Source organism: Vulpes lagopus, chromosome 7 (assembly GCF_018345385.1).
Source record: "Vulpes lagopus strain Blue_001 chromosome 7, ASM1834538v1, whole genome shotgun sequence".
Classification (NCBI taxonomy): Eukaryota; Metazoa; Chordata; class Mammalia; order Carnivora; family Canidae; genus Vulpes; species Vulpes lagopus.
In genome coordinates, this window is record NC_054830.1 from 35,671,127 (window position 1) to 35,693,493 (window position 22,367).

The following is a 22,367-nucleotide window of genomic DNA, read 5'->3' on the forward strand; positions in this document are numbered from 1 at the left end:
ATTTACTAGTAAAGATATAAACAAATAAACAAATAAAATCTTTTAAAAATGGAACAGATTTCAAGGAAATTTTTGTTTTCAACTAGTTTTCAATCTAGCTTCTACATAGGATGAAAACTTTACCTTATACATTGAGGGCGCACAACCAATAAACAGGAAAGAAAAATTATGCCACTCATGTCATAAATGCTAAATGTTAAAATACACTTGAACCCTCATTTGAAAATCTACTGTTAGTTTAAGTTATTTTGTGGCCCCTCCCTAAGAAAAGGGACTTTCTTAATAGGTGAACGCTTTGTGGTGGACGAGCTTTTCAATTAGACCTGGGTTTCTCACATGGTACTACTGACGTTTTGGATTGGATAATTCTTCACTGGGGAGAGCTGTCCTTTGAATTGTAGGATCTCTAGCCTCCACCTAACAGCAGCACTGCCATGCTTAGTTTTGACAACCAAAAATGTCTGTAGATGTTGCCAAATGTTCCCTGGGGTGCAAAATTGCTCCTGGTTGAGAACCACTGAATAAGACAGACCTGGATTCATATCTTGGTTCTGTCACTTACTAGCTGTAAGATCTTGGGCAAATGACTTAACCCCTCTTAGCATCACTTGGCTCAACTACAATGGGAATAAGAGTAGTACGTAGTATGCAGTGCTAAGGTGAGCAGTAATTAAAATAATGAATGTAAAGCTCTTAGCCCAGTTCCTTGTACAGGACAAATGCTCAATAAAAATTAGCTATACTTATTGCTTTTATTACTTAGACACAGCATTCTGTTGGTTGGAAATACCCGTAATATTCCTAAGTATTACTGTTGCCCATCAAATGTTAAAAAATGTATTTAGTAATAGGAGTCATCTCAGATGTGTTGATTTACCTTGGTCAATCATTCCATACACAGGGGCAAGTCCTGGCAAGGTTATAGGCAAGTATAGCACCTTAGTGTAGGTTTCAATACCATCATGAAGGAAATCTCTCCCATCTGATCTCAAATGTTAATCTCCATCAGAGCTGGGCAGACTATCTCTTAATTGGACACACAGTAGAGTTTGAAGGCAAGGTGCCAGTGTAGTCAGCTGTCAGGCACACTTAAAAAAAATCTACCCAATATATGCTCAACCATTGGCACCATCTGCTGCCCAAATGTCACTCATTGTAAGGGAGATCGCTCAAATCTTGCACAGTTTGGGGATGAATGGGCCACAACAAATGGTTATGAAAGTTAAGTACACTGCTAATCACCCATTCCTGCAGGTCCAGAATGTAGCCACCTCCAAGGCCAACTGGATTTCTCATTCGGAGTCAAAGCCATCCTAAATTCTCCAGCTGTAGCTGATGAACACTTGTGTGTTGATGTCTGTGCATTCACTTTCCAAAAGCCATATCTCTGCTGTATAAACCATACCGCCCTAAATCCGAGTAGACTCTAAACCTAGTCACCACATTTTATCCAATCTGACATATATAATTGTTTTATGTCTCAATAAAAAAAGAAAAAGTATTGCCAATTGTAACTGTAATACACCATCTAGTTTAAGAATTATTCAAATTTCACAGATGTTTAAATGTGAAAAAAAAAAACCAGTCTTGGAATCAAAGAAATATAATCATATTTCAACCAATGATGAAAGCTGAAAACCATGCTGATAAAGTAAGGCCAACTGGACTTGAAATCTACCTAAATGAGATTTTCAGTGTACATTTTTCCTGAATATGAAAGTCTTAGGTATATAATGTTGAGAATTTTAAAAATATAGAGAAGTATTAAAAGAAAAATAGGTTACTTGAAATTCCACAATTGTGTTTTGAAATATTTCCCAACCAGTTGTTGTATGTGGATATTTATATGATGTCAGGATTATGTTGTGGTTACAACATAATGTCCTGCTTTGTTCATTTCATATTCTATCACAAACATTTGTCCACAGCTTTAAATAGCCTCCACAAATGACAGGAATTGTGAGAGCTCTTTTCACAAATGTTAGGTAGGTCCTTAAAAAAATGTACGGTCCCTGCATTAAAAACCTTTGAGGAGTGACTGGGTAGGCCCAGCTCCCATACTACCCTGTGCTGTCAACTATGTTTCCTGTGATGATATCAAGCCAGTTAAAGGTGGGTTTGTCTTATCATGAATCAATATTGCTACGAATGCTCTTTCATCCTAAAAATGAAGGCAAAGCAATAGTATAGTATAAAAATAATGAGAATGTCACTGAAAACCAAATTTACACACTTGCAAGACTGACATTCCAAATCATTTTTCCCCTAAGGAACTTACTTTTAAATCTGTTCTTTCTTTTATCTCTCACCAAATGAACTGATTTGGAAATGCTACATATCATCAAGAAAATTGACTGTGTTACTTGAAAAACCTTACTTATTACGAACCTGGTAAAATAACTGTTGCTTTCTGGCTGGGTTTCTTTCCACATCTGATTCGGTATTCATTTATCGAGTTTTCAATCTCCTGAAGCTTTTTCACTGCATCCGTGTAATCTTGCTTTCTTTTTTTCTTCACGGTTTTACAAAGGTCTGGCTCATTGGCAAGCTTCTTTGCAGCTTCAACCAGCTTTTGCTGTATTAGGAAATTGCTCTCCAGTTCTTGCAAAGCAGGATCCTGCATTTATACAATGATACTGTTTCTTGTACATTCTCAAATCAGATGCTCTTTGAGAATAAAACCTTCTTAAGTTTACTGCATAGATATCTCCAAACACTTTTCTAGAAAATAAGACCTCTCTCATCCATTTATTTAAACTTTCTCACTCATCCGACTTTTTTCCTTTTAAAGAAGGCAATGGCCTTTCATTCATGTAGTTGGTTAGGTGAAGATTATATTTTTCAAGGAGAGAGTCTTAGCCCCAAATTCACAGACACAGAAGGTTATATTCACATACATAGCTTTAGTGACAAATACATTTGGGTTTGATTTCTCTTTCTGGTGGTTTCTGCTTCATGACCCTGGAAACACTGCTTAATTTTTTAATGCTGCAGGCTTTTTTCATTTTGCATCTCCATTTCAAATGGAGAGAGAACATCTACCTTGAAAAAATATGGCAAAGATTAAATGAGATAATATATGTGCATTACTTAGCTCAGAACTGGGTATACTCAATAAATTTCAAAGCTCAGGGGTGCCTGTATGGCTCAATCAGTTGAGGTACGACTCTTGATTTAGGCTCAGGTCATGGTCCAGGATTGTGGGATCAAGCCCCGTGTCTGGCTCCATGCTCAGTGGGGAGTCTGCTTGAGATTCTCTCCCTCTCCTTCTGCCCCTCACCCCACTCCTGAGTGTGTGCTCTCTCTCTAAAGTAAATAAACAAATCTTTTAAAAAATTGTGAACCTCACTCTATTATGGATGGAAATTGCTATGGTTTTCTACAGCCAAGATGGATAAATTTGGGCAATAAACACGACTAGGGCCCTACTATGTGATGACAGGCAAATGACAAAGTACACTCTATATTAGGACTTTATTATACCTGAATGCTGCACATGTATTATATCATTTACTACTTGTGTCCCCTAGCGGGGAAAAATGAGGATTATCTTCATGGATAGGGGAACTGGGACCCGAGAAATGACCCATCAGAAAGGGCAATCTTATTTTTCAAAGCTTCTTTGTTTTACGTGGAAGTGTCTAATACTGGAGTTAATTCTTATGGTAATGTTTCTCAATTTACAAACATTTGGGATTTGTTTAATGCTCTCTATATTTGGAGGAGTAAAGTAGTGAGAAACAACTCAACTGTTATTGGGCTGTGCCTGGAAGAAAGAATTGTTTGGACTATTATAGCACTCTTAAGTGGTGAGATAGAAATGTACAACAGGACTCAAAAACCAAAGGGACAAGTCAGCCACATTCAGCTGACAGCCTTTCTGTCCTGTTAATCGAAATGCTGGTGCTCATACCTCTTCACTGGGCAGTAGGTTGTCATCCAGTTTGAATGCGGTGCCTACACGCCTTCTGACCTGAGGCGGTTTCTCACCTACGTTCAGCGGATATTCCTTTGGCATTTTGCCTGTGAGCTCCTGTAAAACAGGACAGAATCAAGAGGGGGGATAACTGACACTGGCAGAGGTTGTCAAACACAATTTGAAGAGTCCCCAAAAGCAGAAGACACTCACAGCCTCCCGCAAACAGATCTTCTTAAGCTCCTCGACTTTTTTCAGGAGTTTTTCTTGCAAGAGCTTTTCCTTCTTCTTGAGCTCCAGGATTTTCTCTCTCTTTTGCTCCTCACTAACTTCTGAGTCTTGAGAACCTAAAGGGATTGGACGGGAGGGTAGGGAAGGTTTATACAATGCATGTTTCCTTCCTTCCTTTTTAAAGGACAAAGGATTTTTAAACCAAATCTGCTATTAAATAATAATTTATTTTTCTCCTTGTTTCTGAACATAATAAAAGGAAACTGGAGAACATTTTCTCATGCTTCTGGGCATCCAACAGAGCCTGGTAATTATATATACCTTCTGTATTTTGACTCAGTCATTTTAGAAGCAATGATAAAATGCTTAATGAAGGATTTCATTTTTCTGAGCAGGAGAGAAGGTAAGATGTTTCTTGCGATGGTTATTTAGAATGTCCTTGTAGAAAGCAAGGAAGCAAGGCAAAAGGAATGCTCTGTGCCTCAGATTAAGTTGACAATAGGACTTAGATGGGAAAATTCATTTGAGTTAAGTTACATATACTTGGTGATAAAGAGATTCCAGAATTTCTATAGAGGAAGGGTTTGGGGCAGTAATCACACAGGGAGGTAAGGTTGGGGTGAGGTTTGAAGCTTGTAATCATGTTTAACTATATATTAAATAGGGAATTAGACAACTGTCTGAATCAAAAACTAAATATTGGGAGAAGAAGTTGATGGAATAGATTGGGAGAAAGTGTCCTTTCAAGTTACCCTGAGGAGTTTTACTGTCTTTGTACTGTTGTTTATACAAACTATTTATAATTTAACTTTCTTTTTACCTTTTAAAATATTGGTTTTTGTTACATGCTGCTGGTTTTGATAGGCTTATTTATTCCCAAATTAATGGGCTTAAATGTATTTAAAAGTGGTTAATGACCCCCCAAAAAGTAGGTTAGGACAAAAAAGAAGTGAAATAAAGATCACTTGTACGTTCCCAAAACGTTACCTGAAGAGATTAAACTGCCATTGCTCGCCATGATGAACTGACTTTTTGCCTCCAGTGTCACCATTTTGGAGACCCTTGGTGTTCCTGTCTCAGTCAAATCCATCGCGATATCATCTAAACTCCTGGCTGAAGGAATTTTTGCCTAAGAGGTACGACAGCGAAACAGAATTCACTCAACTACACCTATTTCAAATTAATAAAGCAATTAAGTTACTATGGAGTAAGTCTGTCAACACGGAGGACAAGTTAGAATTTTTACATGCTCAACTGACACTTCAGAAGGAAATAAAGTAAGACTTAAGTTTTCTATGGAAAATGTTTAAATACGCATGAATCTCTCTCATGGTATAGTTCAACTATTAACTTCAAAATGTCACCTGTAAATATGTACACATATGCCAAAAAGTTGGCATGTCTTATAACTTTTAAATCAGATTATACTGCTCCCCTTTTAAGAGTAAGAAAAATTAAAACAGCAGTTGGAAAGTTTAAAAACCCAAAACTCAAAGAACAAAAACCCATGCGCTTGCATCTTTTCTGAGAAAATTTAACTTCTGAACAGAAAGCAAATGAGGAGGGAAGTCTGTTCCTATAGAAGTGCTCTTGTTACTTACTTTGCTTTGCTTCCGGTCCAAGTAAAACTGATGCTGACTAATTGCCATTACCCAGATGGACTTGATGAGAGAAGGGTTTGCATACCACGTTTGCACAAAGAGGCCACTTTGCCCAAAGGTTCTTCTTGACACAGAAATCCTGAAAGATTAAGGAAAGCTTTTGATGTATTCATCTCTAGTCCCAGCACAACACACAACATATCCAGTGAGGACTGTTATCACGAAGTATCTTCCTAATTGTTTCTCTGCTGCCACACTCTGATGCCGACAGGGGCCAAGCTTCTTATTTTCTCCTTTTTTTTTTTTTTTTTAGATTTTATTTATTTACTCATGAGAGACACAGAGATGGAGGCAGAGACATAGGCAGAGGGAGAAGCAGGCTCCCTGTAGGCAGCCTGATGGAGGACTCGATCCCAGGACCTCGGGATCATGACCTGAGCCAAAGGCAGATGCTCGACCACTGAGCCACCCAGGTGCCCCTCATTTCCTCCTTTTATGAAAAAACCAGTTGCACCTGGATAATCTCTCTTTTTTTTTTTTTTTTGTAAAACTAGCATGTTCTAAAAAGGCACACACATAAAAGCGATAAGAGCTCCTCAAATTAGGGGTGGTAGTAAAAACATTTACTCAAAAACCACAGGACATGTGACCATCATAATAGATCTGGAATTAATGTGATAATATTTCAAAGAGAAAACAACCAAAAGGGCAGGATCACCACCTTCCTGAAGGTAAAAGAGCATCTCAGATCTAGGTAGACTTGTGCAGCTCTGACAGTATCAGAGGATGAACATGATAGTGTCTACAGATAATGCAAGTCTGAAGGCAGTCCAGTGTACTTCTTATGCACCAGATAAAAAGAGGGGAGCAGGTCAGAAGAAGAGAGGGTAAACGGAGAAGGAAGTGGGGGCAGGCAGGCAGACGCTGTGGGGAAGGAAGGAGAAGAGTACCAATGTTCTTTGGAGGAATTTGGCTTATCTCTTGGCCATCTTTTTGTTACAGCTGTTTCCCTCATCCCTCTGATCTCCAAACATCCATAAATGTACCTGAAAGGCAAACACTGAGGACTGATAATGAATTCCTCTGAATAGCTCGGAGAGCCTACAATCCTGACTTCAGTCCGCGTTGATAACATGGCAACTGTTGTTTTAAAAGTGACCAGGGGGGCGCCTGGGTGGCTCAGTCAGCTAAGCATCTGCCTTCAGCTCAGGTCATGACCTCAAGGGTGGGAGCCCCGCATCGGGCTCCCTGCTGAGTGGGGAGTCTGCTTCTCCCTCTCCCCCTGCCCCCCCCCACTCATGCACTTCTTTCTCTCTCTCTCAAATAAATAAAATTAAAAAAAAAATGTGACCAGGAATACCAAATTAAAATATGAACAAAGGATTGGAACAGATATTTCTCTAGAGAAAATATGCAAGTGGCCAAGGAGCACATGAAAAGATGCTTAGCCATCATTAGTCATGAGGGAAATGCAAGTCAAAACCAAAAATGGGCTATCGTGTACACCAGGATGGCTATTTAAAAAACAACAAAAAGACAACAAAAAATAACAAGTGTTAGGAAAGAGGTGGAGAAAATGGAACCAAATACATTGCTCGTGGGAATGCAAAATGGTGGAGCTAAGGGGAAAAACTGTGACAGTACCTTAAAAGGTTAAAGGGTTAACATTGGACCTGGCAATTCTCCTCCCAGGTACATCCAGGAGAAATGAAAATGTGTCTGCACAAACACTTGCACATGAATGTTCCTAGCCGCAATGTTATGTTATGAATGTTCTGCCATGGTCCTCCAGGACCACACACAGAAAAGGCCGTTATCCTCACCTCCGTGGATCGTGAACTTCAACAGCGAATTTTTTCTCACGGAAGTATAAGTTCTCCAGCTGTTTCCATTGGAATAACTAAGAAATTAAGAAAACAGAAAAGACGCACAGCTTTAATCAATGCTAATTTTTATGAAATCTAGAACTCTGCTCAATCATCAAATAATCAAGAAGGTATACTCTGAAGCAAAGCACGAATACGTGATGCAGTCTTTTTATCAATCCACAACCTGAAACCATTCCATTCCTTTCTCTGACAGTAATCTTCACCTCACCAGTAACTCTTCCCTGAACGATAAAACCAGGCAAGTGTGGGGAACATGCACACTATTTTTCCTCTGACTCAACTAAATAAATAGTGAGGAAATCCTCACAGATTCCAGTAAGCACATGCTTTCTGATCAAAGATGTTGACTTCACAATTTAAGTGGAAAGATAGTCAAAGGGATGTTTCAGTAGAACCACAGATGAAATTTCAAAAGAATGCAAAGTGAAAGTGAAATGGAACCCCAAGCAGGAGTGATTCTCTGTGATGCCAGTTTCCCGCCTACAGGAGTTCCCTGAAACGCGACAGAACCCAAGCACCAGGAGTTGGAGCAGAGGTGGGGGTGCAGGTAAACGTAGGGTTGCCCTCTTGGTTTCTGAGCTAGGGCCTCCAGTTTTTGTAAACAGAGCCCTCTTCTCTATTCCCGCTGCTGACATTCTAATGCTGCACTCGGTGTCATTTGCCGATGGGTTGGGAGAAAGGGAACTTATTATAAGCAACATTTGAAAATCAAATAATCTGTGAAAGGTGCCCCATTCATGAGAAGGAGTGCCCTGCTGTATTTTCTGGGCTCACTCCCAGCCCCCTTGTACCGGCCTGAGCCTCAGCTTTTCCTCTCAACTTGGACTTCCCAGTGCAACCTGTCCCACTATTGATGATTATTAGACTTCGGCTGGAGTTTGAAATTATGCTCAGAGAATCTTAGGGGAGGATTTTGCCTAATTGCAAAGCACCAGCAGCAGAACCATCTCCTAAAGCACAGGAACCAAGACTTTTCACGACCACGTGAACCTCATGTAAAGGAACAGCATGAACTTCAAGTTCCTATGCACACGTCACTAGGAGACAAAAGCCTTCAGGCTGGACCCCCAATCCCAAACACAGTAAGGGAACACGCAGTCAGTGTAGCTACAACGATCACCCAGATGGAGAGAGTTATTAGTGAGGCTTAAAGCTACATACCCATTTCCTAAAATGTCCGGAGGCTGGACGCTTTCATTTCTTTTAATCCAGGAATTCCAAAAGTGGGACAGAAATGTGAGGGAAAACCCCCAAGGTTGGCTCTACCTCCCTGCTCCCAGACAGTAGCTCCGGTGAGTTCTGAGCGGAGTTTCATGAGACATCTAGGTGTAACTCAATTTCACAAACAGAGCCTCCCACGGCTGACACGCCACTGACATCAGCAACTCCAGCGAGTGACACCTCCCCAGTTCCACTCCTTCCTCTGATCGGGGAGATAGAGGGCAAAGTGCTCACTGGCCGATCTTCCCAGAAGGGAGACACATTCTTTTAACTGGGGTGTAGCGTGGATCCCGATGATACCTCCTGGGCAGTAAGCTGCTTTGAATCCAGGCACAAATTTCTCGGGAGGCTGTCTCAGGGAGATATTCCACTCCGGGTTTACTCACCCTGGGCATGAACAGGTTCTACAGGAAGAGCCACAATGCAGCTCAGCTGTGTTTTTCTTTGCGTCCATTCCCACACACATAAAAACCAGGGCTGGACTTGAAACATGATCTCTGAAAGCCACCACCTCCCCCTCTTATCACTTACAAATGTGAAATACTAGCGCTTTCGCCTCCATTCAGCGGGTCCCTGCATTGAGAACAAACATGCTCCCTGCAAGCGAAAACCCTACTTAAAGGGTGAAGGGCTTCAGTTGATTTAAAGAATTTGAAATAATTAGATAGCAACTGGGTTTGCATAAGAAGTTAATGATATGAGACTGAGTCTTCAAGTCTAAAAGGCAAAAAGCCGTTTCTCTACCTGCAATCTTTAAAGTTTATGGAAAATGTGATTTCATATGTGTGCCTATAATAGCATAAGTGAACTGGAATGACACAGACTTACTTCGTGGTGGCCGTTGCCACTAGAGTGGGGATGGGAGAGTGTACCAGGGGTTTGCATTCCTGTTGTATCAATTGTCTTTTTTGGGGGTGGCGGTTAGGTTGCTTAATTTTTCTGAGTCTCAGTTTTCTCATCTGTAAAAAAGGAGCAATGCCTGCTTCCGAGGGTTTTGGGAAGGGTTCAGTGAGGTTACGTTTATGAAGCACTTAGCCCAGTGTCTGATTTAGAATAAACATTCAGTAAGTGATAAAGCTAGTTGTAACTGTTATGAAGGCCTCTCAGTCCAATTCCCTAATTTTATCATGTCTTTGTGAGGATGGAAGACAGCCACTTAATAGCAGAAACAGAAGAAGAAACAGCTGCCTGGATCCCACATCTGTCTTTCCACTGATGAGACCCAGAAACTTGAGTTTTTCTGTTGACACATCAGGTTTCCGATTCTATGAGTTTCAGCTTCTGTAAAAACTGCTGTATTTCTGTTGATTTCATCGGTGGTTTCCTGATACACCCTCTGGCTAGGAAATCTGTTCACTGTTCCTGTATCGTGGAGGTCACAGAGGAGGAGGGAGGGGCGGGTCAAGGGCACGCCCACAGAAAGACGCAGGGCAGCAAGCTCCCTCCTGCCTGGGGTACCCAGAAAGGGAACGTGCCCTGGCATGTGCAAAAATGCTGAGGAGTATGCACCTGCCACAGGCAAGGGGAGACCTCCCAGGGGAAAAAGAGAATGAGGGAAAGCCTTGGACAGAAAGAATCAAACTGCCTTTTGAATCTTAACAATTCAAAATTAGATGTCACCCAAAAGTATAACACCAGGCACGGATGGGAAAAGCATGATCAGAAGCTCGTTTTTTTTAAATAGCAGTGTAATATAGGTTAATCATTTAACTGCAAGTTCACCTGGAAATGACTAAATTTGGGATAGTCTCAGCTGTAGTGTATGACTGTACATCAAACAATGACTCATATTGGGTGATCCCCTGCTGTAACTTGAAGCAAAACCAAATCACTATATTTCTGATCTATTTCTTATTCCATTTTTTAAAAAAGTTATACTTGATGAATATACTGTTAGTACGCATGATTAAACTGGGGATATGTTTTGCCTTCTGGAGTCCCACAAAGACAGAATTCTACAGGCTCATGGGCTTTTGGAAAGCCAAACTGACCACCTTCTATCCAGCCATCCTTCTATCCACCAAATGCTTATGTGCCTGAAAGTTTGCCCAACAACCCTACGGGGAGTTACTACTTAGAGCCTCATTTTCTAAGACAGACAACTGAGGCTCAGAGAGGTTTACATAAATTGTCCAAGGTCACAAACCTAAATGGGGGGAGATCTGTTAGTCACATTCAGGCATAACCAGGCTCCCAAAACCCCAGTGCCTAAGCAAAACACACCATCCTGCCTCTACTATCTGGGAAGAGGACTCACTGGACATTGGTTATGTTAACAAAAACGGAGTAATTCTCAGATCAACCTCACGGGGAAAAAAAAATAACTCAGTAATTATGACAGCCACTGGCAGAAGAGGGCTCAGAGACCCTCAAATGTCACTCACACTAATAGTTCTCAGCCAGTGATGATTTACTCCATACTCTCATCCACAACCCTTGGGCCATTTGGTGATATCTGGAGACATTTGTGGGTATCACACTGCAGGGATGGGTGCTACAAGCATCTGCTGGGTAGAAGCCAGGGATGCTGCTGAATATCATGCCATACTCAGGACAAAATTATCTGGCTCCAAATGTCAACAGTGCAGAGACTGAGAAAGCCTGACTCAGAGGATAATTTTTGGTGATACACCTATGCTTTGATAGGTAGAGTGTGTTGATGTAGAAGATGAAATGTTTCCTCTAAAATAACGAACACTGGGGTCCTATTTTTCTCAGTTAGGTAACCCCTTCAGGAAGAAATGGCTGTTCAGATTTTCTAAATGCAACTGTTATCCACTAGAGGCCATGCTAATAGTGTCAGGTGTGCTGAACAAAAATTGTATAACATACCCAAATGGGACACACCCAGGTAGCAAAAATTACATTTTGAGGTGTGATAGCATAACCTTCCAACAAGGAGTACAACATTCTGAGTATTTTAGAAAAAGTTTAGATAAAGAAGTTTGGGCATCAGGAAATGCCTAGTATAAAATTCTGATTGTCCAACAGGATTGCGATCTCCCCAGATTCCTGTGGCCGAATCTCTAACCTCCCAGGGCTGCCCTAATGACTTTCCCATCAATATGGGCAATAGAGTGCTCACCCAATGTGTATGATGTAACCCCACTGCTCAGGGGCACCTGCACGGCCCTTTTGGACATTACAACTGGCATCTTTTCTCATAGATTGGTAACTAAGCCCAGTTATTAAATATTTCAATAAAACCCTAACTTTGGATATAATTCTGTCTTTCCAGATGGGTGGTCAGATCCTTAAGGACAGGGACTTGTTTTTTTTCCTTAAACAGAATAAAGAATTTAAAGTACTAGCTCAGGGTCCTTGTAAACAGCATGGGCTCAATACATTTTTTTGTTGTTGCTGTTAAAATAACCCCAAAACTGGGTACACTGTACTCTCTACTCTCTTGTTCGAAATTTATTCCCTAAGGATGAGTGCATTAAAACCAAATCAATCTTTTAGTCATAAGTACAAAGCAAAGAACCTTTCACTGTTTTTTTTTTTTTTGCACCTTCCTAGAACATTTTTTTCACAATGCAAAAACCAATTTATTAGTTGGTTTTCTCAGCATTTGGATGAGTCAATCCTTTAAAAGATCTATCTTTCATTTCTCTGTGCCAACAATTCAGCCATTTGGTAAATGCCTAGAAATAAAAACTAACAGATTAAATAATGAAATTGAATTGTTTTGCCTGTACAGAAGCCACTTCCTCTTCTTCAAACATCATCTTCTGTTTCTATAGAGAAAACCCTCAGCCTTTAAGCTCTAGCTACAATGGTCCCCTCTCAGTTTTACGATGGGCCTACCTCCCTCCCATCAGCATACGCTCTTCTCCAACGAGAAGGTGCCAACCCATTCTGCATGGCCAGATTCCTTCTCACCCTTCAGGATCCAGCTTAAATGTCACCTTTCTCAATGGCCTTCCCTGAACCCACTGAGTGTTCCACACTCATCACATTATTGCTCCTCCATTTTGTTTCCATCAGAAGCTATTCAAAATTTATCATCATGTTTTATTTCTCTGCTTACTCATTAGTTTCTCACTAACCATCCCCCTGAAAGACTTCAGAGGAAATAAACACAATGTGGCAGAAACTACTTATCACCCTCAGGATCTTTTTTCCCTCCTTCCTTTTAGTAACAGAACACTCTGAGTTATGGCTTTGCCCATGGCCACCCACCTAAAGACTACCCTTCCCAGCCTCCCTTGCAATTAGATTTTATGACTAATCAGGCTGTTTGCCTTGAATTCTTTCCATCTGCTTGCCAGTTGTGAAATGGAAATGGAGACTCACCAATGCCCAACCGATTCTCTGAGAGCTCCCTGTCTTAGAAGAACTGCTTAAAATCCTGTGATTAACTTACAGGAAGGGAAGAAAAACAAATCTATGGTGTCCTATAGATTAGAGTAAGATGTGAAGGAAAAAAATATCTACTCGGTAAAAGAATTCACTAACCCACTGGATCCTCACAATGATCTTTGAGGTAGATAAGGCAGACAGAATTGTTGGAATTTGAAAGTTGAGGAAATAAAGACCCAGAAACACTGAGTGACAGCTCCAGGTCAGCCCAGTAAGTAGGAGTGCAGGACTGGTTCTTATTTCAAACCCATGCTGTAGGATTTGAGCTCTCCTCCCAGCGACTCTGCAGAAGGCTTTAACAATCAGATTGATTATTGGTGTGGCTGGAGCTTAATTATACACTTTACAAACAGGATGGACCGGTCTCTAGTTGACATTCTGTAACTCCATTCTTTTGTTTCACACCATACTTTATTATGTACTGACGTAGAAAGTGTGACTGGACAGCAAATGTTCCTTCTTCTCCTGCAGCTAAGTGCATCCAGAATTTAAGCAGTGTTAGAAGGAGCATCCCTATCCAGCTCCCTGGTAATGTGGCAGTGGGGGAAAAACTGGAGTGGTGAGAAATGTCAAGATGGCTGGCTTAGAAAAGTAAGCAAGCAGCTGAGTTTAAATGAAATGGACCCCTTATTTTTAGGACAAGGAAACAGGAAGACTTTTGTCCTTGTGACTTAATTCATTTGGCTCTAGGCATTTGGGAATTCCAAGAAAAATCAGTTAACAGAAGTTAAGAACCCTTTCCCCACCCTGAAATGCCCCCGGGTGATGATGCAAATCACAGGACTTTGTTAGCAGTTATAATGCACAAAGATACTAATCTTGAAAGATATTTTATCCCACTAAGGTCTGAGGATGACACTTTGGCTGGCATGCCTTTTTTATTTCTCTCATCTGACAGAGTCTGGTTTACCCAGGTCAAATAATTTGCTGGGGGGGAGGTACAAATCAGTCATGACATATATCAATACTTCACTTAGCCAATGACCCACTCTACCTCTTTGTGAAGAAATGACATTTTTCCTTGAAATACTGGACAAACAACAAAAACTTAATAGGAACACAAGCTTGCTTTTTTTTTTTTTTAATGTAAAATTTCACTGTTTTTAAGTTCCATTGTCCTACGATTTGAAATTAAGTTGAGTTCTGGTATGTTTTCACATTCCATAAGAGTTTGCAATGACACATTTTATGCATAAAGGGAGAATTAAAAAGAAAAAAAACCTGCCTGCGATCTCAATTTTTAATACTCTGAATTTCTGTGGTTTGTTACTCAGAATTTTAAAATTTCTTTTAATTTGCATCATGCCTTAGGGCATCATGGTTAATAAACTGGCACAGAGTGCTTTTAAGAGTCTATGAAAACATCATATCTGAGTGTCAACTCTTAGACTGCTAAGGCTACGAGTCTAGGAATGTTGGGCCCTTCTCTAACCCTGAGGATTTCTCATACCTTTTTAAATTGTCTTTATCTGTCACTACCAATGAACAACAACCAGTTGCAGAGTGATAACTGTGTAACAGGCACGGTGGTGAATATAATCTCATGTAATTCTTGCAAATACCCTGCGCCATTGGTGGCATTACCATGGTGCAGATAAATAAACTGAGTTTAAAGAGAGATGAAACAACATGCCCAAGGTCACACAGCAAATGGACACCAAGGACAGGCTTTGGGTTGCTTCCCGAATTCTTGCCCTCCATCATTATACTACATAGCCTGGAAACAACTCGGCAAAAGCCTTATGGCCAAAATACATGAAGAGCACTTGCTGGGTGCTATGGCAGGTACAACTAACACAGTTCCTCACATTCATAGGCTCCAACTAATAGACAGTACATGGAAAGGACAGAAAGCTCCAACTTGTGGGTCTCGGACCAAACTTTTTTCAAAATAGCCTTTGGCATTAGTCTCTCTTATTATTGGCAAATCTTCCCCTTCTGGCCTGTTTTTAAGCCACATAATTATAACCCAGTAGGCATGTGTAACAAGCAGTTGAAGAGGCTCAGCATCTCCAAGGCCTCCCATTCCAGCCTTTGTTTCAGAGTTTGCCAATCTGACCTTCAATCCTGCTCGGCCACTGGTAACTTGTTGAGTACATAAGCCATGCAAACAGCTGAAGCATGATTCTCCTTTTTACAAGTCAATGCTCACAGCCCTTTAAATTATGGCTTCTTTCATTTGTACCAACTGGGCCAGGGCAGTGACTTGTAGAACATCCTCCCTCCAATTATTTTTTTTTTCTCCCTCCAATTAAACCCGTAGGTTGTTTGGCCATGGAAAAATAAACAATGGAAGCAAAATCCATTGTTGGATTTTAAAGAAGGAGGAGGAAATAAACAGTGGTACAGCATGAACACCTGCAAAAATAAGCAAGAAAGAGAAGACAAGGCAGGGATAACGCAAGATGGCCTGTTTTATGGTCCTATTTGAATTGAATAAGGCACGTCTTGAAAATGAAAGGGAAAACTCTGCTAATCAAAAAAAGAGTGTCTTCTGATCCTTGTCTAAACTCTGGGATGAACAAGCAAGCCTGATTGTGATCAGTGTCAAACAATATTGACCAATTCCTATGAAACTGTGAATGTAAAGAAAGGGCTGTGAGTCATGAGCAATGGCGAGGAAATTAGTTGCAGTATATACTGCGCAGATTCTGATTCACCATTATTTTGGGAGAAAGCCTGGTCGTTTTTAGCAAGTACATTTATATTCTGCAGGATTCTCAATTTCATGAAGCCATGATAGCTAAGAGAGGACTTGTGAGTCGATTTAAGTTATTACATGAGAGATTCGGCAAAACCAGTGAGATTCCTAAATGTTATTTCTTAAAGTAAAATGTGGGGGAGAAATAAATTACCAAAAATATTCATATAAGTTGAGGTCTACCTCAAGAAAACATGATAAGCAGTAATTTTGTTTTATTAAATAGATAAACTAGAGAATAGTTATATGCCTTGACTGGGATTCATTATGTTCCTTCCCCCTGCCATGGACCCCCATTATGGTTAACAACCATAATGTCACCAAAGCGAATCAGTTAAATGAATTCTGTGTTTCCACATAATGGATACTGGGCAGCTAGAGTGAAAAGAGATGTGTTTATAAAGTAACCTGGAGAAATAGGATATGGTATGATATAGTGCACACAGAAAGATTTCTCTCTGAAAAGCCTAGGATAGACACTGACAAAGATTCAATGAACCAGTATCATTCTCTTGACAGTGGTTATCAAGGGGAAGGGATGGGGATTGCAGAAGGACTTCCTGCCCTAACTGATATGTTTCTGTTTCTTTGTTTGTTTTTACATTGGCTATGTATAACTTTTGGTTAAAAAAAAACTATAAAGAAAAATGATTTTGAAAAAAAATTGTATGCCCATCATTTCTAACATTATTTACTAGAAATTAGGCAAATTTTCAAGTATGAACAACATTATTCATATTCCTCCTGGAAATTAAGTAAGTAGACCTTACTTCAAATGATTTTGGTCACAGGGCTTAGAAAGACACAATATTATTATATGATTACTACATGTGGTCTTACTGTCCCACACACAGATGGATATTAGTTGTGAAATGATGTTTCATCATTCTTAATAATAATTTCCAGGGGAATCTGGTGCCTTAGCTGGGTAAGCATCTGCCTTTGGCTTAGGTCATGGTCCAGGGGTCCCTGGATTGAGCCCTGCATGGGGCTCCCTGCTCAGTGGGGAGCCTGCTTCTCCCTCTCCCTTGGCTCCTCCCCCTGCTTGTGCTCTCTCTCACTTTCTCGTTCACTCTGTCTCAAATAAATAAATAAAATCTTAAAAAGAAATAATTTCCAATAAGAGGCCTCAATGCCCAGCTAGCCTGCCTCTAGGACGATAGGATTGCCATTGGAAGAGGGCGAGCGCTGGGCCACCCCTTTGTGTTGCCTGTGTCAGCTTCACAATCATAAAATGAGGAGAAAAGAGGAACTTAATTATTTTAACTCAAAGAAAGATTGTGAGCATTGATAGAAGCTGGGAAAAACACACAGAAGATGAAGAACACTGTGGTATGATTACAAGGGCCACTTTATGATGAATATGGCTATATTTCTAATAGACATTAAAGCATAAGACAGATGGAAATGATAGGAGTTATTCAAGGCTGCGATGTCGGGGTGTGATAACACATGGTCTGCTATTATAGGTCATTGTTTCACTGCCATGACTCCCGGCGATGGCAGCAGAGCACAGGGAGGGTGGCAAAACCCAACCAGGGCAGCCTGCATAAGCCATTGTGTCATTATAAGACACAGCAGGCCAGTACAGGCGGGTGGCTATGTGGACTCATCCATTCTCATATGGGTGAAAATGTATTATATGTCTGTGTTTGGATCAAGAGAAAGAGCTTCACAGCCAAAGTTCAAATTGAAAATAACATAATTTATTAGCTCTGGAAAACCCAAACCTGATAGAGTGTGACCTTTAACAAACAGCCCAAAAAAAAATAAAAAATAAAAAAAAAAAAAAAAAAAAAAAAAAAAAAAAAAAAAACAGCCCATAACTTATTCTTCTCTTGAAAAAGCAGACATGTTTAGTGTGGAAAATTGTGAACCAAAGATAAGTGAAAACAGCAGCAATAGTAAAAAGGTCAGTCATAACTATATTACTGAGATGGAACAGGCACCAAGATCCTGGCTTATGTCTTCACAATGCATCCACCTGTGTATCCATCCAATGTCAGTAAGCATATGTTTGCAAATATGTACGTATATATGCAATTTATATATAAATATATTTTAACATTATACATAATTATGTATATAAATAAATATTTCATGCCTATATAACATATATAAAATTTGGAAAACAAATGTCATCATCTCTTTCATATGATGTTAAAATAGAAATATAATTGTATGCATTTATTTTATTTTTATTTTTTTTCAAATATTGTTATTTATTTATTTGACACAGAGAGAGAGAGACTGCACAAGTAGGCAGAGCAGCAGGGAGAGGGAGAGAGAGAAGCAGGGGCTCCACTGAGCAGAGAGCCCAACATGGGGCTGGATCCCAGGACCCTGGGATCATGACCTGAGGTGAAGGCAGACACTTAACTGACTGAGCCACCCAGGTGCCCCAAATTGTATGCATGTATAAATGAAGTTAGGAACCACATCCTTAGAGTTAAATCTTTGTGCATAACTTTATTTCCTTAGAATAAATGATCAGATGTGGAATTGCTGTGTAAAGCGTACATAAATTATTTGTAAAAAGTATTTTTCACTTAACCTGAGCCTTCTCCAAACCTATGGCTTCACCAGTCAAAGTTACTTGTCTGAGACTATTTGGTGCCCATTAAAGTAATGTTGCCAAATCCAGAATACCTCAAGTTCTCCAAAGTGTCTAAAATGATTCACACTTACTTTCCGAGGTTTTACTTTATCTTGCAAATCATACTGGCCGATTCCTTTATAGCTGATTCCAAGCCACCAAGGAAGTCCTTGTTTATCCTGGAAGACAGAAAGCATGAGAACCAAGTCCTAACTGTTTAACAAATATCAGCAAGTGAAAATAAAGCTATCTTGGTAAACAAAACATTACTTAAAAACCTAACTTGTTATTAAAATGCCTTCAAATAAGATCTGAAAGTTAAAAAACAGACCAATACCATTAATGCCATAAAAAAGAACGAACCATTACTGCCTTCTTTTTTTTTTTTTTTTTTTAACCATTACTGTCTTGACTAAACAGTTGGAGAGAAGAAGTAAAAAGTAAAATTAATCCCCAGTATAAAGCCAGTTATCCATTGGGGGAAAAAAAAAAGAAAGAAAGAGGAAAAAAGCCTCTATTCTTTTGATTAATAACCAGCTATAATAGAGAAGTTTCCAAAGAATTACAAAGATGAGAAAAGTGACTCCAAATCTGAGGTTTATAATCCATTTAACAATGAACGTGGGAATACTGAAAAGCTCTTTTAGAGAACTGTATGATTCAATGGCAGGATGTTTGAATCATCACTTCGAAGTACATATTTAGGCTTAAACATATGCAAATAAACTAAGAATCATGAAAAGCTAAAGTTGAATTGGTACATACTTTTAGTACAAGGTGTCCTTATTATGTAAGTATTTATTATTTAGCACCCCCATTCAGAGTTGTAAATACTATCATAACTTGAAAAGTCACTCCAGATTAATCAATGGTAACATTATTCCTTTCAAACAAGACTCCCTTTTTAATGGTGCTTTATCCTTTACTATCTCAAAATATTTCTTAATCAATCTCTCTCTGCTTGAAAACACCTGAAAATACTACACACATATGGAACATACCAATTGAAAATTGGTATTGTAAATCTGCAAAAATTTGAGAATTTTATGAAGCTCTTAAAATGACAGTGGCAAGTGTATGATTCTCATACAAAGGCACTATCAAGTGAGTACTTTGTAGCATTAGACAGGTGAACAATTGGGGAAGAGAAATAGCAGCAAAAACAAGTAAAAGGAACAGATGCACCAAAAGAGAGTAATTTGTGTATGTTAGGATTAACAGCTGTTTTGGGAAAACATCTGAATGCAACAAGTATTTTTCAAAAATAACAAACTTGCTAATTTGCTACAAATAACAAGATATAATCAGGCCTTTATTTTTTTTTAAGAAAATCAATCATATTTTAAATGTTGAAAATTAGAGAGACAATTTGCATACATATAATATTAATTTATGTAATTTCAGAAGTTGCTGCCACTCACTAACTCATAAACTAAGATGGGCATTATAAACGTTTTGCTATACAAAAGTATTTACCTTTACAGCATAATAATGGACTCCATACGTGGGTAGAGCTTCTACTATTTTCATATACCTATGGAAAATGAATATATATTACAATCTCTTAATAAATTAGAGGACCATTTTGGGAAAAGTGAGGTATAAAAACATAATTTGTGGGGTACCTGGGTAGTTCAGTTAAGTGTCTGATTCTTGATATCAGCTTAGGTCATGATCTCAGGATCCTGAGACCCAGCCTGTATAGGGCTCTGTGCTCAGCAGGGAGTCTTTGCCTAAGATTCTCTCTCCCTCTCCCTTTGCCCTTCCACCCCACTTACGCACTCTTTCTCTCAAATAAATAAATAAATCTTAAAAAAAAAAAAAAGAAAGAAAAAGAAGAGAAATGCAATTTGTATCTACTTTTCTCATTACTACATGGCTAATGTCTTTGACTAGAGCAGAAATAGAATACGCCATTCTAGGGAGTAATATATTTTATCTTACCCAAATGTTAGGAAGTTGCTAATAAAACTTCAATTTCAGAAAGCTAAAAGAAACTTCTTTTTCTACACATTAAGATTTCTATGGCTTAAAAACATACTGTACTGTATCATCAACCCAAATTATAAGTTGTTTTTTTTTAAACTAAACACTTAATGATACAAAGCAATGAGAATCAACTTTGGGTCATGCTCATAATAAGTAAAAAATCAAGCAATTGTGGAGTGGCTGGCTGGCTCAGTCAGTAGAGCATATAGTTCTTAATCTTGAGTTGTGAGCTGGAACTCCATGTTGGGTGTAGAAATTACATATATACATATGTACATAAATAGTTAAAAAAAATAAAGTGGTTCCATTTACTGATTGTGGTAAATTCTTCGAAACGTATACTTAACTCTTAAGTCTAAATTCTAAGAAACAGGTACCAAAAAAGGATGAATTTTATTTATATCAATCTCATTTTAAAATATATGCCCCTCAAAATAAAAATTAAGACAATGATTTCTCCATCTACTCCATTTACTAATTCTAAGTCAACAAGTGTTTATTGTGTATTTCTAAGGTTTTATGGTGTGAAATAGTGTATAACTTCCCCTCTGCTCACAAAGAATTGAGATTCCTCTTTAGCATGAGTGAACTTTTTAATGACATTTTGAATATCAGTTGCTCCGGGTTTTGTAATCAATAATTTGATGCTTTTTAAAAAAAGCAAATGACCTATATGTAGATGAATATAAGAGGCTAGGTAAATGTCCCAACAGCAAGCAGCAAGTACCCTGCACCACCAAGGTTCTAACAAAGTGAGTTGGATTCCCTAGTCTAGAGTCTTAACCACCAAGTTAGTCTCTTATTTGGAACCACAACAGTAATAATCAAGGGAAGTAAAAGGCCTCTGCATCTAAACAAGGATACTTCATAACATGCTCATTAGCCTTACCTAACATCCTTCAGGGATGTTACCCCCCCACTACCCTCCCAAAAAACAGTCAGTTAAAATGTCAAGGATTTAACTTCAGAATTGCCCATTTTTTATTTCTGCCTTAAAGACCACAGAAGGTGTGTTGTGATAAAAAGGAGATTAGTGCAAGATGTAGAGGTGTGAGGGAAATCTGTACACTAACCAGGGGAAAGGCCATGTCTAAGTCCTTATTTCAGTTCTCACATGCTTTAAGCTATACTCAGCAGGTATTTAAGAAGAACATCTTTGGCCATAAGAGTCATTCTACAATTACTAAAGCAATGATGCTATATTAATTTTTATAATTTTAAAATTACAAAATTATAAATGTAGTTCTTATAATTTTAAAAATTTGATGTAGCTTGTGAACTACTGTTAATAAATAGATGGTGGGGGGCCTGGGTGGCTCAGTTGGTTAAGCCTGTGACTCTTGGTTTCAGTTCAGGACATGATTTCAGGGCCCTGGGATTGAGTCCCACATCAGGGCTCCTCGCTAATTTTAATACATCTTAAAAAATATATAAATAAATGGATGGTAACTCTGTAAGTCTAAAATGCAGCAATATATCACTCTGGTCTGTTCTTGGCAGCAAGAAGACACAGATTATTCAACACCAACACTGTATGCTCCGCTCAAAGTAGAGGCACAAACCAGGCAACCAAAGATGACCTCCAGATAGGTTTTGTTTGGCTTGCATTGTAACAACATTTTCTTAAAATTACTTTGCAATGTTTAAATTCGGATTTTAAAAATCAGAATTTCCAGCTTTTCTTAGAAAATATCAGATCTTACAGCTTTAGGCTTGATTTCTGAAGTGGAATCACCTTGCCTCTACCCAGGGCAATAGATTTCCAGTTTACCTCAGTCCCCATCATTCCCTATTGCCCTACACCTGGCCTAGATTTCTCAGTTTTGCAACCTGCCTGGCACTGGCAGGTATCTGAATTGAT

At 39.1% G+C, this 22,367-nt stretch overlaps 1 protein-coding gene across 3 annotated transcripts in view; it reads right to left on the reverse strand.

Annotated features, from left to right (window-relative positions):
- Positions 1-22,367, reverse strand: part of FRMD4B (FERM domain containing 4B) — a 322,158-nt gene that overhangs the window by 16,408 nt on the left and 283,383 nt on the right. For all 3 annotated transcript variants that reach the window (XM_041764330.1, XM_041764328.1, XM_041764329.1), the window contains 8 exons: positions 19,994-20,051; positions 18,610-18,696; positions 7,572-7,648; positions 5,749-5,887; positions 5,135-5,276; positions 4,130-4,263; positions 3,914-4,033; positions 2,389-2,617 (listed from right to left, as the gene is read on the reverse strand). In XM_041764330.1, the coding sequence (XP_041620264.1) occupies positions 2,389-2,617; positions 3,914-4,033; positions 4,130-4,263; positions 5,135-5,276; positions 5,749-5,887; positions 7,572-7,648; positions 18,610-18,696; positions 19,994-20,051 (986 nt within the window). The remainder of the gene's footprint in view (positions 1-2,388; positions 2,618-3,913; positions 4,034-4,129; positions 4,264-5,134; positions 5,277-5,748; positions 5,888-7,571; positions 7,649-18,609; positions 18,697-19,993; positions 20,052-22,367) is intronic.